The 16491-nt window shown below is 46.4% G+C and overlaps 3 protein-coding genes, 1 long non-coding RNA gene and 2 other non-coding genes across 27 annotated transcripts in view; 3 read left to right on the top strand and 3 right to left on the bottom strand.

The window, feature by feature from the left end:
* The window catches only part of LOC127039482 (uncharacterized), a 29483-nt gene extending 27254 nt beyond the window's left edge, over positions 1–2229 (top strand). Inside the window, exon 3 of the long non-coding RNA XR_007771013.1 lies at positions 2149–2229. This is a non-coding gene — a long non-coding RNA (uncharacterized LOC127039482). The remainder of the gene's footprint in view (positions 1–2148) is intronic.
* LOC127039347 (gastrula zinc finger protein XlCGF57.1-like) overlaps positions 1–16491 on the top strand; it is a 284061-nt gene that overhangs the window by 216222 nt on the left and 51348 nt on the right. The gene's annotated exons all lie outside the window — the stretch shown is intronic.
* The window catches only part of LOC127039367 (zinc finger protein 383-like), a 124680-nt gene that overhangs the window by 89657 nt on the left and 18532 nt on the right, over positions 1–16491 (bottom strand). Inside the window, exons 4-5 of one of the 3 annotated variants that reach the window (XM_050932951.1) lie at positions 15975–16091; positions 14089–15566 (exon numbers count right to left, since the gene is read on the bottom strand). The exons of 1 other annotated variant lie outside the window; for it this stretch is intronic. In XM_050932951.1, the coding sequence (XP_050788908.1) occupies positions 14758–15566; positions 15975–16091 (926 nt within the window). In that variant the 3' untranslated portion in view covers positions 14089–14757. Of the gene's footprint in view, positions 1–14088; positions 15606–15974; positions 16092–16491 lie in introns of those variants that run through there. One more of the 3 variants, XM_050932950.1, reaches the window with a different exon arrangement.
* On the top strand, positions 6006–6087 carry TRNAS-GCU (transfer RNA serine (anticodon GCU)). Its single transcript has one exon. It is a non-coding gene; the product is annotated as a tRNA-Ser (tRNA).
* On the bottom strand, positions 8016–8089 carry TRNAT-UGU (transfer RNA threonine (anticodon UGU)). Its single transcript has one exon. It is a non-coding gene; the product is annotated as a tRNA-Thr (tRNA).
* LOC127039397 (zinc finger protein 501-like) overlaps positions 10200–16491 on the bottom strand; it is a 190263-nt gene continuing 183971 nt past the window's right edge. For 2 of the 3 annotated variants that reach the window (XM_050933099.1, XM_050933097.1), the window contains exon 6: positions 10200–11077. The gene's annotated coding sequence lies outside the window, so the exon portion shown is untranslated. The remainder of the gene's footprint in view (positions 11078–16491) is intronic. The other variant, XM_050933098.1, reaches the window with a different exon arrangement.

Below are 16491 nucleotides of genomic sequence, written 5' to 3'. Positions count from 1 at the left end.
ACATGGAGAAGGGCTCCTGGAGTCTGGGCTTTCAACCAGCTCTGCACCCACATTACACTGATAGCAGCTGGACTGCATTTCCCTCATTCACTTGTGAGAATGTCCTACGGAAGTGAGTCAAAAGCCTTAGTAACACCAAGCTAGATCCCATCTACTGTTTACCCACCTCCACCAGGCCCAAAACCCTGCCAAAGAAGGAAAGAGGATTGGTTTGGAATGATTTGTTCTTGACAAATCCATGCTCACTCGTCCTAAGAACCAAATTATCCTGTAGGTGCTGCTGACAAACTGAGTGTTTAAGAATGTATTGCAGGATCTCTCCAGCTATGGCAGTGAGGCTAGCTAGTCTGTAAGTCTCAGGGGTGTCTTTGTTCCCCTTTCAGAGAAAGGTCCTGTCTTGTTCATGGATGGGAAGATATTCTTTTTCAGGGGTCACAGACGAGAACTGGGGCACAACATCTGGTTTGTTAAGGCCACAAAAATGGAGGCAGGAACCTCTTCTCTCCTGCTGGCAAAGAACCCCAGCTACCTAAAAGACAGGACTCACATCCCTGAATGGGCTTTAAAAAGGGCAGTGGTTAAAAAGTTTGGCCCCGACCATTTCCTGTTTCCACAGACTAGACATTTTGGCAAACTTTAGAATTCCTTGGTGCTAAACACTGTGAAACTCCCCTTTCTCCTTCACACAGGGCTTTAACACCCCTTCTCTCACTCAGGCTCACCACTGCACAGAGTTCGAGAATTGTTCCTGTTCCCATTGGACAGATGGGGAGGAGCCTGAGGTCCAGAGAAGGGAAGTGACCTCCCCAAGGGCCTACACAGCAAGGCGGTGGCAGAACCAGAAAGAGAAGCCACCAGTCTTGACTCCTGTTCTAACGGACAACAACCCCCCCCAGAGGCAGGGATAGAGCTCAGGAATCGAGATGGTGGGGAAATTTCATTGAAACCATTCCTGTCAGAAAATCCCATTCAGACTAAACCAGATTGTTTCTTGAAATCATAAGAAGTGGGATGAAAGTTCTTTGCAAAAAGATTTTGTTGCACAACAAAAGCATCTCCTGTTCATCACAGTGTGTTAAATTGTCTCATCGCACACAAGGAGGAGACACTTAGATCTTGAAAACTAGATAAGATGCTTCAATCTGAGCTAAGTTGTTGCTGCTCTTAACAATTTCAAAATAAAAAATATAAATGAAATAGAATATTTCAGCTATTCTATTAAGTGTTAATCTGCTCTGAATAAACGTAATAGGACACCTCATATTATGCCCTACTCCAAGTGACACCCTCCAATGGGTCCCCATCCTCCACCCACCGTCAGGTAGGTAGGAGCAGATCATTATTATCCCTACTTGAAAGAGGGAAAAGCTAAGGCTGAGAAAGGAGAATTGACTTGTCTTAGGTCACACAGCCAGGCAGTGGCAGAGTTGGGAATAGGACCCAAGAGCCCTTATATTCAAACTAACCATCGGATCTTGAATTTCATCCATTGAATGACCTGAATAAAGTGCTCTCAGATGAGCTCCATACCAACAACAGTGACAGTAATAATTCAGCAAGTATTTAAGGAGAACTGCAATGTTAGAGAGAATCATGAACTGCTCAGACACAATTAATGCAGAGAAGCAGCAAAATTCATCAAACATAGAACTGATTCTGACTTATTTCCTTGGTCTTAAAAGAGAACAAAAAGGACCTGACCCTCCTCCCTGTCATAACCCCCTGCTCAGCCAATCAGGGTAGAGACTGAGGACGGGAGGCTGAGGGTTCTCAGCAGACAGCCCAAAGGATGGTCCAGGTCACTGGTTGGGATCACTGCTCGAGCACTATGTCAGCCTCACATATTTGGGTGGACCTCCCACAGTGGGAGCTGCAGAGCACTGCCCCGCAACACCCCCCCCCACACACACACACACATGCATGCACATCCTGGTGTTGGAAGGGGAACAGGAGAAAGGACAAAAGAAGCAAGAGAAGAAGAGAAAGGAGGGATGGATGGAGGAAAAGGTGAAACAAAAAGGACAAACCCTAATGTCCCCAGTGATTCTAAGGGACAAAATCCCAGGTGAGCAATAAAATTCTACCTCTTTAAGTTCGTGCTTTCCATGCCTAGAATTCAACTCTCACCAGATGGATCAGACTGAACAGGTTTCAAACCTCCAGGAGGCTCTTACCTTCTAAACAGGGACGGCTGTTTTCTAGTAAAATCACAAAAAGGGAAGGAGAAAACTCAAAAGAGGTTCCTCCTGGCACTCACGTCTGTGAACCCAAATACTCTCTCAGTCCTCAAAGAGAGACCTGGAGAAGGAGACTTGCTGAAGCAAAGCCACAGGGGTCTCTGAGATTTTCCTGCCCCTTGCCCCTGGCCTGCCTGGATCATGTCAGCATCTCTCTGTGAGGTCACCATCTCCCCACCACCTTTGACCAATAGTCTGAGGTCCTGCAAAAGCTCTTTGTGATGTCACTGCCACACCTCTCCCTTGCTGTGCCAATGTCTTGCCCCTGGCCAGGCACTTTGGAGGTTTGAGATACTCCCTGTGGATCACCCCACTCAAGGGGCATTCATTCTAGGCAGCAAGTCGGCTAGACAGGAAAACATCAGACACTGCTCCCAATGCTACACTCAGTTTTTCAGAAGTTAGTCGACTTTATGGCCAGAAGAGAGCATTAGAGAATCTAATCTGACCCCCTGCATATCACAGGCCTCCTGTATGACACAAAAGCTACTTTTGGAGCAAACCCATTCCAGAAAGGCATGTAGTCTTCATTAAATGACATCAAGAGACGCTGAATCCACCACTTTCCTTGGTAGTTTGTTCCTGTGGTGAATCATCCTTGCTGTTGAATATTTGTGCCTTAGTTGTAATAGGAATTTGTCTCTTTTCACCTTCCAGCCATTCGGTCTTTTTATGTCTTTCTCTGATTGATTAAAGAGCCCTTTAACACTCAATCTTTTCTCTCCATTAAGGCACTTCAACACTTCAATGAAGTCACCTTTCAATCTTCTTTTGAGAAGCTAATCAGGTTGAGCTCTTTCAATAGTACACTAGAAGGCATTTTTCTCCAGCCCTCAGAACGTTTGGTGGCTCTTTGCTGCCCCAGCTCCAATTTCACAACATCTGTTTCAAATGAGGACACGAAAACTGGAGGCAGTATTCCAGTATCAGCCTCACTGATGCCATGTCACCTCCTGTGACCTTACTGACATAATCTGTAACTGTATAGATCACTGTTGTGACCACTGTTCTATATTTGCAGCCAATATTGTAGAAAGGTTGTCGTATAAGGGGTCTATGGAGAGGTTCTGATTGGCTGATTATAATTATGCTATCTCTAGATGTGTATCATTTTTGTAGTTGACATTATGAATATTGGCTCTATGCTGTCCCTGTTTCAAACTTGTGCTATGCTTCTGGGGAACACCCCAGACTAGTTGGTGTAAGTTATGCCTAGCCTGCTTGATGGCCCATTAAGGACCATCAGCTATATAATCGACCCATTGAGAGAAGGCAGATACACCTTGTGACTCTGCAACGTATGCAGGGACCTGCCTATGGACAGAACTCTAAGGCTTTTCTGTGCCATGTGCTGGATAGAGTGTCCTTGGGACAAAGAAAGCAAAGACCACAGTGCAAGAGACTATATAAGGCTGATGCCTCGTCTTCATCTTGTCTTCAGTCCTGCTTCATACCTCTGGAGGGACTTTACTACAAACTGAATCTCTGTACAAAGGACTGAATGACCCATCCCAGCTGTGGATGGACTCCAGAGACTTGATGTGAACCTCCTACAAGCCTGAACCAAGAACTTTGCCATTACTGGATGTGAAGGGTTAAAATCCATGTGGATTTTATAGAACAACCTGGTCCATGGATTGTGCCAGCTCTTTTCCAGACCCAAAGTCCAAAGTATGGTCAAGGGACCAGAGGCCTAGCAAATAGTGACCAGCTAAGAGAAAGCTGGGTAAACAGAAAGCCTTGCTTGCTAAGATAAGCCTGGTAAGCAAATTGCCAGGTGTTGGAGCTCAGAACTAAATAATTGTGTATTATTCAAAGTTGCAGACTGAACAAAGAATCCCCGTTTTTTTTGTGTTTGTTTCTTCTGTAGGGAGATGTTCTTTCTACAGATCCAGGCTTGAGTTTATGAAGAGTTGGCACATCTTAGTATAAGATATGGCATCCTTCCACCTCCCTTCCCAGGGACCAATGCCTTGCCTTAAGACACACAGAAAACAATCTTTATTGCCATATACTTTCACTGTTTCTTTGCTTTAAACCCTAGGAATGTACCTGTTGGACAATCAAAGGAGTTGCTCCATTCCTATGGACCCCAAATTAGAATTCAACATATATATTTTATACTAATAACGTTTTATCAAAGTATTAATGAAATGTTAACTTGCTAACTTGAGACCACGGGTGGAGGCATTATGTGACCTGTTAACCATTGGCTAATGTGCTTATTTTGTCTTGCTACAAAACTTATCCTGGGGTGTGGAACTGCCTACCCCATCACTTTCCCCCGCCTGTGGAAAATGTATATATTCTATTGTATTCAATTAATTTGCAGTGTCTCTGAGCATAATAAGCAAGGGGACACTCCGCCAGTGCTATGTGTAATAGACTCCTATGCTTGCCCTCTACACAGTGTGGATTTATGTCCTTCAGAGAACAAAGAAAGAGCTGGAGGCCAGGTGAGCAGGTTGCCTGGGAAACAGAACAAAGGAGGGACAAAGGACCTGGCTCAGTTGGGCTGTTGGAAGCAAGGAGTCTGCTGGTTTGGGGACTCGATGGGAGAGCCCAGGGTCTGAGTTCTGGGTCTGCCCAAGATGGACGTTGCTGAATCTTCCTGCCTCCTGTGCTAACAGAACTTTCCCAGGCTGGATTCCAGACCACTACTAAACCTTCTGTTTTACAACGCTGGCTGAGAGTCACTGGTGATTGCGGAAGTTGGGGGTGCATGACTCCCCTTCGGGGTGAGGGGTGTAAGGCTTTCCCAGGTGTCCTGCTAAGGTGACTCACTACAGGAAGCTCCTGGTATGGAACAGGGGTGCTGAAAAATCCAAGGTCAGTCCTAGGAGGGCTGAGGGCAAGGAGGCTTCCCCTAGTGAGAGCGTCCCCTGGGGGGTGTCACACTGATGACGACTCTGCCTGGGTTTGGCTCAGCGCTGTTCCAGAGCATGGAGCATGTGTCCACCCGCCATGATCTGACCTGCAGGCTCCACTCTGGCAAAGCTCCCTGTCCCTGGGCTTTAGCATCACTAGCCCCTGCTTAGTGACTAGGGGTCAGTTTAGGGCAGCGGTCCCCAATATGTGGAGCATGACTCCTAGGGGGGCACAGAGGAATGTTCATGGGGGCACCTCAGGGCCCGAGCCAGCCCCCATGAAGGGCTGGGAGGGAGCACCACTCAGTCCCACTCTGTCCCAGCTCTTCACCCACCCTATCCTCAACCTAAGCCCCTGGCCCAGCTGTGACCCCCTTACCTGTTTCTGCACCCCTCTCCCCAGCAAGCAAGAGCCCCACTCCCAGCCCTGGTTCTCGACCGTGGTTTCCGAGGGGCCGCAGACACAGATAAAAAGGCACAATGTAAAAGGTTTGGGGACCACTGGTTTAGGGTGACATCCTGAGTTGCTTCTATGCAGTTGAATAAAAGGTATGCTTCACTCACCTACCCCTCCATCAGGATGGACTAGGTATGTTCTGCTGCCCTTCACTCATACAGGAAGGAGAATAACATTTCATTCCACTCAATCCTATAGTGATTTGTAACCCACCACCACCAAAATGGTCATTTTGGGAAAGTGGCCCCATCATGCTGCATATCTAGGCAGAGTAGGTGTGTGTCTGCAAACACAGTCTGTTCCTGAAGTCTTTCCCCAGCTGATCTCTAGATGTGAGGGGGGAGCTCATTCAGACCCAGCTTCTGCTTAGTATTTAAAAACTCCTTAGTGTCCCTATCACTGCCAGCCTTAGATTGCTCCTCCTGTCCCTGTTTTAGCAGCTCAGATGAGGTGACTGAGTGGTTAAGGTGATGGTCTGCTAATCCATTGTGCTCTGCATGCATGGGTTCAAATCCCATCCTCATTAGATGTATTTAATCTTCACCCCTCCTTTATAGACAACCGTCTCTCCCTTTGGTACAATGACAGATCAAACAATGTTGCTTCTTGCAAACAAAAACCTTCCCAGAAACTCCAGTCCCCACTTGCTTTAAATAAAATGTCTAAATCCCACATTTCTAAAAAAAAATTCTCTAGTCTTGTATTTCTTAGTTTTTATCTCAAAAGGTAACAGACTCATAATCTCCCCCCAAACACTCTGGGACCTGCCCAAATAATTAAAATACCCCCATCCTGAGCAAGGCCACAACAGTGAACCAGAGCTAGTGTCTAGGCCAAGCTATTCTGAAGGGGGCAACTCAAACATTTTCTCCCTACTTCCCTTAGCAAAGTCTGACTGAGAAAACAAAATTCCCCAAACTGAAAATTTTCTGCTGAAAAACCAGTAGTAGTTTGGGGACTTTGATTTGAATGTATTATTAGTCTCTTCTGATTTCTGAATTATTTCAGTGAAGTGTTTGTCCACCAGATGTGTTTACAGGTGTTGAGTTGTGGGGGAAAGAGGCCAACTCATGATGTCTCTACCCCTCTTTCATAGTTTCTTCCAACTAGCTAGGAAGTACCTTTTCTAGGATGTGAGTCAAGCAGTGTCCATTGTCGCTGTGCTATCTCAGAGAAGTCTGCATTGTACACGGTTCCTGGGATAGTCCTTGGGAATGTGGATCCCTTTAATGGGCCAGCAGCGAGTCTGGCTTCTCCATTGTCACACCTGACAGGCTGGTGGTGGGCATTTCCCAACCTCATAACATATTTCAGTAACTCACACAGAACAAAACTTCATAACTTCCCAACCAATGCTACACACACAGTCCAACATGATATTAAGGTTCAACAAACCAAGACTTTTGAAATGATACCTCACCAGGCAGACTTTGTATAAACCATGTCATCATTATATGAGTGGTGAATATGGGGCTTCCAGGTGCTGATTTGAGCACAGCGTGCCACACCTGGGCTGACATTGCAATGGAGACGTACCCGTAGAGTCCATCTCTTCTGGGATAAAGATGGCCGCATGGCTGTCCTGTGTCATCTGACTTGGGCTTATGGAGTTAAAGCTGTGGGGCTAAAAACTGTGGTGCAGATATTTGTGTTCACATTGAAGCCTGGGTTTGGAAACCCTCACTCCTCGTGGGGTCTCAGAGGTTGGGCTCAAGTCCATATGTCTGCACTGTAATTTTATAGTCTTGCAGTCCAAGCCCCATAAGCCTGAGTCAGCTGGCCGGGTTTTGAGACAGGTGCCTTGGGTGTGTCAATCGCAGTGTAGACATGACATTAGGCTACATCTCTAGTGCAATGAAACACCCACGACTAGCCTGTGTCGGATTAATCAGGATCATGCAGCTTGGGCTGTAGTAAAGTTGCAGTGTCCGTGTCTGAGCTCAGGCTCAGTCCCCTGCTCCAGGAGCCCAGAAGGTTGGGAGGGAGTTTAGCGAGTGGAAATGGTAAAACCACAGTGGAGTATTACCCTGGACTCATGGCATTTCTCCATTGGTCTGTCTGCTTTGGGGCAGGGACAATAACACGTCCTGCTGCATTCGTTATTTCAAAAGGCGGTTTAGGATCTTCATTCTCAAACCCGGTGCACAAAGCAGGACTCAACCCTCGGCATAAACTAAACAAGCTGCTCACTGATTCTGGCAGCCACAAAAAGCATTTGGTGTGAGAGCTCAGACCTGCCCCTGTCCCAGAGGGAGGGGGTCATCTGCGAGGGGACTGGACTACTGACCTATCAGCTCCTAACTCCCAAACTTTCAGTAACTCTATTATCAGTGCCTGTGAGTGTAATTTAAACCATAAAAACAGCCACACTGGGCTAGACCAAAGGTCCATCTAGCTCTGAATCTTGTCCTCTGACAGTAGCCAATAGCAGGTGTCCCAAAAAGCTACTCTACAAGGCACCACTGGGAGTTGAACCCAGAATCTCCTGTTTACAAAACAGGTGCTTTAACCAGCTAAGCCACGTTGCCTACTGATGTGTATTTGGTTGTCATAGTTTTTGTTCCTATGGCAACTGAGTTAGATTATTAGGAGTTAGCCCAGCCAGTTTTGGGCCGTTAGGCGAGCTCTGTGTCTGTAAATAAATGGCAATTTTGTTAGCTGTCTGCTGTCTGGCCTCAAGTGATTTCTTCCTAAACCGGCTGCCTCCAGGGATATAACAAGTGGCTACGAGGATGGGATTCCGGTGCTGCTCCAGCAACAGAAGGAAGTAGAAGTCAAGGTACAGAACAAACAAACAAACAAACTGCTTGTTTGCACTGACTGTGAAAGTGAATCTAAAAACCATGGCTACTCTGACCGGGCCACTGGAACCTTTTGATGAGAATATAGAGCAGTGGCCTGCATATACTGAGTGTTTTGAGCTTTTTGTTATTGCAGTCCGTGGCCTCACGAAGTCACGGGACCTCCTGGTCAACCTCCTCCTCGCTCTGGCTAAACTGGCCATCTACGCAACCAGGGAGAGGGGGTTGGCCGATGAGGACTCTGGTGACTGTGGGGCTTGTTTCCGATCCTTGGTCCGTTCACGTATCCGGGCGGAGTTCCTCTGGGCGACGTCCACTGGCTCCCTTGACGCCTTTGAGGAGCAGTGGGCGCTGTCCGGGGTTCTCTGCTCGGTGTCCCCATTAGGCTCCCTTCTTATGATCCTTTGACCGCATTCCTGCCCCTGTTCTTTTATTAGTTCTCCCTCAGAATCAGTGGGTTTCTGAGGTCCTGTAGATCCTCCCCTTCGGCTGTGCAGGGGGGATCCTCTAGCATTGGGCAGGCTTCCACCAGCCCAGTTCCCAGAAACCCAATAGGTACAGGAAGCGCTCTGTGTCCTCGGGCTGTCCTGCCGGCTGGAGCTCTCCCCCTTCTCTGGCTACTCTGCTGGCTGGAGCTCCTTCTCCCTTCCTGGGCTGCTGCTGCTGCTGGCAGGAGTGCTCCTTCCCTGGACTACTACTGCTGCTGCTGCTGCTGAGCGAGGGGTGGGGGGGCCTTGCTGGTCGGCCCCCACTCCCCCACCTCTGGAGGGAGAAGCCAGGACCCCACTACTACCAGTACAGCTACAACCTGTGGGGGGGACCTTCCTGCCTGGCCACCAGGGTTGCTTGAACTGCTGCTGCTGCTGCTGGAGCTGTGTTTGTCCTGGAGAGCTGCTGGAGCCTGGAGGAAGAAGAGGACTGAGAAGACCACCAGATGCTGGGGGAGCACGCAGGACTCTGGAGACCACTGTGGAGGGGGCCATCGAGGACTGAGTAATTCTCTAACTGTACACCCCACAAAGTCTGTTTAGCTATGGGTCTAATAATTCAGCTCTACAATTTCACCCAATGTGCCTGGTGTTGAAGTTAGCCTTAGTGGCCTGTAATTGCCAGCTGCATCTCTGGAGCCTTTTTTATACACTGCTACAGCCAGGGCCTAAAGGCAGCCCCAGACTTTCCCTTTCTCCCTTCTGGGAATTCAAGTTCAAGTTCTACAAGGAGCTAAAGAAGCCTCAACCCTGCATCTGAATTCATGTCACATTTCTCACTACCCGACACAAACAAATGTCATTTCAATCCCAGGTGAGTCCACTTCAGTCATTCCTCAGCCCCATTCCTTCACCCTCCTGCCTTAGCTTAGGGCATTCCGCCACCGTGGGCATTTCATGTCCCTCCTCAGTTTCACATACAGACACAATTTCTTTTGCCGTTCAACGAACAGCAAAACCTTTCTGTGTCTCTAGTCTGAGCCAGGGCATTCAATTCCATTGAAACCTTCTCTCCTGCAATGGCAACAGTCAGACAGAGGGGACGTGGCCACCTTCAGCCCTGAGAGTGAGATATTGACTCTCCTCTTTCTTCAAGCTGCTGCTGTTAGTCCATAATACATGCACCATGGAATAAAAAGCTGAGTTTACTCCAGGCTGAGGAAAGAAAGGAGCCACCAACTCCCCCAAAAATCTCTGTGCCCCAGAGAGAACCTGCCCCTGCTATTGGAATCACTGATGTGCTTCAGCTACAGTGGGGAAAATATCTGCTCTCACGGTGGTATAGCTCAGTGGTATAGTGTTTGACTGCAGATCAAGGGGTCCTTGCTTCAAATCCAAGTGCCCTCTAATAAGCCTCTTATTTTTTTATTTTTATTTTTGAAAAAAGGGAAAACATTTTCATTTCTATTATCCATTATGTTCAGGAGCTCCACTATACGGGGATGCTTGAAATGAATGTAAACACTCAACATTTCACTGTTCAAATGAATAAAAACCAAGCAAACCTGTCCATCAGCTGAAATCAGTTCCAATCCTCTAAGTGTCTGCTTTACGTTTTCATCCATTAAACAAAGGGATCATAGGAATGTACATTTGCAGATCCCTCCTGTCCAGGGCTGTGCTGTGCAGAAGAACAAGAACCACGTTCAGTTGGGGTTCAGGAGCCTGATGAGCAAAGGCAACTTGGTGCAGGATAAAGTCACCGGCACTTTGGCTCCTTCACATTCAACCAGCAGCTGGGCCCCAGGACAAGGCATGAGAAGACGACAGTGGCTATGAGCAGGAAAATAGCCCCCAAGAAGCTGGATAAAGCTGTCAAGATCCTCAGGAAGGTCACCATGCCCATGTCTAGCATGTACTGACTGCAGCAGGGACCAAAAAGGCAGAGAAAAGCCCACAAAAGTTGTAAGCTGCCAAGCCCCAGAAGGTGATCAAAATCCTACCTAAAATAAAGACAGGATAAGTCGAAGGTCATCTCCAAAGCCAGGGCTAAGAAGGTAACACTGAGAAAGAAGTGAAGAGATTTCCATTGGGATGACTCCTGCTCCCCTAATGACTCTTTTATGAATCACCATAGACCACCCAAAGAGATCAAAGTCCTGCATGACAAACAGCCTCATGGATGGTATAATGAAGTAGTGGCAGAGGGGAAAGTGTTTCTCTTCCAGATGGGAAGTGCTGTGTTTCGTGTAACACCTGCCAGGTGAGTGGTGCACTGACAGGGCAGCTGCCCATAGCTCCCACAGGAGCTCATTCTCCTCGGTCTGCTTCTGCTGTTATCTCAGAGCCAGCACTAGCAGGAGTGTGTCCCTGTCACTTCAACAGCTCTAGAACAGGCTCTGTCTAAAAAAAATAAGAGGCTTATTAGAGGGCACTTGGATTTGAAGCAAGGACCCCTTGATCTGCAGTCAAACACTGTACCACTGAGCTATATCCCCGTGAGAGCAGATATTTTCCCCACTGTAGCTGAAGCACATCAGTGAATGCTTACGGGAAGAGGGTAGGTTTAGAAGAGAAAATAATAAAAGAGCAAGTAAAAAATCACTTAGAAAAGTTAGATGCCTGCAAGTCACCAGGGCCTGATGAAATGCATCCTAGAATACTCAAGGAGTTAATAGAAGAGGTATCTGAGCCTCTAGCTATTATCTTTGGGAAATCATGGGAGACGGGGGAGATTCCAGAAGACTGGAAGGGGGCAAATATACTGCCCATCTATAAAAAGGGAAATAAAAACAACGCAGGAAACTACAGACCAGTTAGTTTAACTTCTGTGCCAGGGAAGATAATGGAGCAGGTAATCAAAGAAATCATCTGCAAACACTTGGAAGGTGGTAAGGTGATAGGGAATAGCCAGCATTGATTTGTAAAGAACAAATCGTGTCAAACTAATCTGATAGCGTTCTTTGATAGGATAACGAGCCTTGTGGATAAGGGAGAAGCGGTGGATGTGATATACCTAGACTTTAGTAAGGCATTTGATACAGTCTCGCATGATATTCTTATAGATAAACTAGGAAAGTACAATTTAGATGGGGCTACTATAAGGTGGGTGCATAACTGGCTGGATAACCATACTCAGAGAGTAGTGGTTAATGGTTCCCAATCCTGATGGAAAGGTATAACAAGTGGGGTTCCGCAGGGGTCTGTTTTTGGACCGGCTCTGTTCAATATCTTCATCAACGATTTAGATGTTGGCATAGAAAGTACGCTTATTAAGTTTGCGGACGATACCAAATTGGGAGGGATTGCAACCGCTTTAGAGGACAGGGTCAAAATTCAAAATGATCTGCACAAATTGGAGAAATGGTCTGAGGTAAGCAGGATGAAGTTCAATAAAGATAAATGCAAAGTGCTCCACCTAGGAAGGAACAATCAGTTTCACACATACAGAATGGGAAGAGACTGTCTAGGAAGGAGTATGGCAGAAAGAGATCTAGGGGTCATAGTAGACCACAAGCTTAATATGAGTCAACAGTGTGATACTGTTGCAAAAAAAGCAAACGTGATTCTGGGATGCATTAACAGATGTGTTGTAAACAAGACACGAGAAGTCATTCTTCCGCTTTACTCTGCGCTGGTTAGGCCTCAACTGGAGTATTGTGTCCAGTTCTGGGCACCGCATTTCAAGAAAGATGTGGAGAAATTGGAGAGGGTCCAGAGAAGAGCAACAGAATGATTAAAGGTCTTGAGAACATGACCTATGAAGGAAGGCTGAAGGAACTGGGTTTGTTTAGTTTGGAAAAGAGAAGACTGAGAGGGGACATGATAGCAGTTTTCAGGTACCTAAAAGGGTGTCATCAGGAGGAGGGAGAAAACTTGTTCACCTTAGCCTCCAATGATAGAACAAGAAGCAATGGGCTTAAACTGCAGCAAGGGAGATTTAGATTGGACATTAGGAAAAAGTTCCTAACTGTCAGGGTAGTTAAACACTGGAATAGATTGCCTAGGGAAGTTGTGGAATCTCCATCTCTGGAGATATTTAAGAGTAGGTTAGATAAATGTTTATTAGGGATGGTCTAGACAGTATTTGGTCCTGCCATGAGGGCAGGGGACTGGACTCGATGACCTCTCGAGGTCCCTTCCAGTCCTAGAGTCTATGAGTCTATGAATCTGCATCTCAGCTCCGATTAATCCCACTTTTTAATGTATTCCTACTGGAATACTCTCCCACTTCTCTGCCTCATTCTAACATTCCCATCAGAGACTGACTATGGGGAGGAACAGACTAATTTGTTTGACATTCGGTAAGTTGCCATAGTATGTGACTGAAATCTCTGCTGGAGGTGGGCAGGAGCCTGTTACACATACAAAATAGCTAAGCTTTACCAAACTACCTGCTACACATTCAAACCTTCCTGTACACACACAATAGAAATTGGGGGACTGAGAAATGGCAACTTGCCTTTAACACAGATCACTGTTTTCTGTACTTCCAGAGGCATTGAAATACAAGTATATTACCTTTCAACAGCTGCAATTTCATGATCAGCAGCAAAGCCTGTCAATTTACCACCCATAGAGCTGATTGTTTCTAACTGCAGGGTTAGCCAGACCATTCAGTAACATTATCGCTCTGTTTACAAAGCCTTTGGTTAGTGACGAATCATGAGACTTATCCCTTCCTGCTGTAATTCCACTGACTCCAGTGTTCTCTTTCCCCAGTTCTGGTTCCAAGAAAAGAAACAAAACAAGCTTCAGAACTAACATGCTGTGGGAAAATGGAAATGTTGATAGCTCAAATTATTCAGTTTCTTCTGTGTCTTGTGTATGTCTATCTCTTTCACGTGTGTGACCGGTGGGGCTTTTTGTTTGCTCCAGGCAGGTTCAACCCTGTCAGATTTGTCTGTGGAGAGGGGCCAGAGAAAATAGACACCCTGGCCTTCCAGGTTGGGGTTAGGCAAAGGAATAACAACCCTGTCCCATAAAAAAACAAAATATGTTACAGAAACAGTGGTAGGAACAGTGCTAGAGAAACTGGTTAATAATCACAATGCCCAGGCTTGAAGCAATCGGAAATACAGAATTCAAAAAGCAAAGCTCAGGGGAGATTTGGGGTTTATTCTCTGAGCTTAGCCATGTGCTATAGCACAAGGAGCACTTTTGGAAGTCTCCCATCCCACAACTGGGGAAAGGAAAAGGATTCTTAGGTTCTAGCACGGATTGAAGGAGGACAGTGATGGGGAATAAGGGACTCTTTCTGACTTACCCTAACAATGTCTGTTCTAGAGGATGAAATGACTTTTTTCCCTGTCCCTGCTCTCTTCCTGCTCTTTGTTATAGTTCAATATATTTTAAGTGCGGAAAATAATAATGAAAATATCTGCTGTCCAGCACAACCTGAAGCAACATCAGAACTGGGCATGAAACAATTTGTTCCCCAAGGGAGAACTCGATAACTAACAATTGCTTTGAAATGGGGGAACAGGATAACCGTGATGCTCAGGGTTAGTTTAGACTAGGAAAAGTGATGGAGTTTAGGTCAGGTCAAGGGGAAAGCTAATGCCAACCACTGCACCTGGGCTGCATCTGCACTACAACTTTTTACATTAAGATCACTAACTTGAGCAGCTAACGCCATGTACAGTCCTAGTGGATGGAAGGCACAGGTAGTTTTTGCCTCAGTGTACCTTGCTGGGATCAAACCTCTCTCCTCAACTTGGAACTCATGAACATTCCTGACTGGAGGGACACACACTCCTATGACTCAAAAGGAAAGGAGTTGATAGAAAAGATCATAGGACTGACCCCAAAGAAGGATGAGCTGCAAAAGGCAGAAGGCGGCAACTTATCTGGTGGAGCTGAGACACCACGGTGAAGATGATGCAAAAATCACTATGTGGGAATTAACTAATGTGATTTTTTTTTAAATCATTTTTGCCAACCCTAGTCAAGGGATTTATTACAATTCTATCTTCTGTGCATTTTCTGATGTCTAATGAGCCTTGAGCACTGATTGAAGCTTTGCCCACACTCAGAGCATGTGTAGGACATCTCCCTTGTGTGGATTCTACAATGTGTGTTCAGGGTAGAGCTCCGATTTAAGCTTTTCCCACACTCAGTGCACGTGTAAGGCATCTCTCCTGTGTGGATTCTGTGATGTCCGATAAGGTGTGAGCTCCGATTAAAGCTTCTCCCACACTCAGTGGACGCGTAAGGTGTCTCTCCTGTGTGGATTCTCTGATGTCTGATAAGGATTGAGCTACAACTAAAGCTTTCCCCGCACTCAGAACACGTGTAGGGCTTCTCTCCTGTGTGGATTCTACGATGTTTGATAAGGGTTGAGCGCTGATTGAAGCTTTTCCCGCACTCACAGCATGTGTACGGCGTCTCTCCTGTGTGGATTCTACGATGTCTGATAAGGTTTGAGCGCCAACTAAAGCTTTTTCCACACTCAGCGCATGTGTAGGGCATCTCTCCTGTGTGGATTCTACGATGTGCGTTCAGAGTAGAGCTCCGATTGAAGCTTTTCACACACTCATGGCACCTGTAGCGTGTCTCTTCCAAGTTGATTCTGCCGCTTGTTATAAGGTCTGAGAGGCTACTAAAGTTTCCCTCTGGCCTCCCCTGAGTCTCACAGGCTTTTGGTTTTTCTGAGAGTGCACAACTCCTGGAAACATTCTCTTTGGATCTTCCTGATAACATTCCATGTCCTTCTCTTCGCTCAGCATCTTCCTGATGGGGTTTCTCCTCCTCATTCTCACTCACCATCCCATCACCTGATGGGAGACAGAGAGAATCCAGACACAGGTCACTACCTGCACCGGAAAGAAAGAAAATCTCAGAGAGAGGAATGGAAAAAGGGATGAACAATCCAAAATGTGTGTGGGAGAGATCAAACCTATCAGGAGCTGATTTTCCCCAAAACCTTCCCCAGAGGACAGAGGAAGGGATCAGTTTTGGTCTGCATCTCACGAGAACACTCAGAGGAAAGTGAGACCGCGGAGCGACCTGCTGCCAGTTGTCAGTCAGAATAGGAGGGAAGCCATGAGTCACATCTGCCATTATGATTCCGCATCTGCAGGGAACAATCCTGAACATGGAGAGCTCACAGGGTCTTCGTAGGGCATCCCAAATGTTTCCTGCATTCCCACACAGTTGTTGAGTTGGTTTAACCAAGTCCTCACCTGTGCAGGTAGCTCTTGGAAGCACTTCTTTCTCACAGCCCTGGAGGTCTGGAACCCACGGCTCTTCCCCTCGTTCCACCTGGGAGATCATATCAGGTTTGGAAACTGGAAACCCTACTGCAGGCAAAGAAAACCAGGGAGGTCAGTAGAATTTGTGGGATACTTGTCACAAAGAATAGTCCATGGTTTTAACCCCCAGCTCATTGTTAAGCAGTAACATTGCAAGGCTAGCTTCCTTGGTTCAAAGAGGCAGGAGAGTTATTATGATTATAAATCATATTCATTACATTAGTGCTAAGGAGCAACTAACAGTGGGTCCCCATTGTGTTAGGACAAGTACAAACACAGAATAGTAGATGGCCCATGCCCTGAAGAATTTACATTCTAAATACAAAAGACAGGCACAGAATGGGATAAAGGACAGAACCCACTGTTAGAATAGAGATATTCAGGAATGCCTGTAAAGCCTATAGTTTAAGAACTTAGGGGTATTTTTATCACTTAGCTACTTATAGGA

The sequence above is a fragment of the Gopherus flavomarginatus genome, chromosome 23 (assembly GCF_025201925.1).
Source record: "Gopherus flavomarginatus isolate rGopFla2 chromosome 23, rGopFla2.mat.asm, whole genome shotgun sequence".
NCBI classification, from domain to species: Eukaryota; Metazoa; Chordata; order Testudines; family Testudinidae; genus Gopherus; species Gopherus flavomarginatus.
The sequence above is the reverse complement of the archived record's forward strand: the minus strand, read 5'-3'. Positions and strand labels throughout refer to the sequence as shown.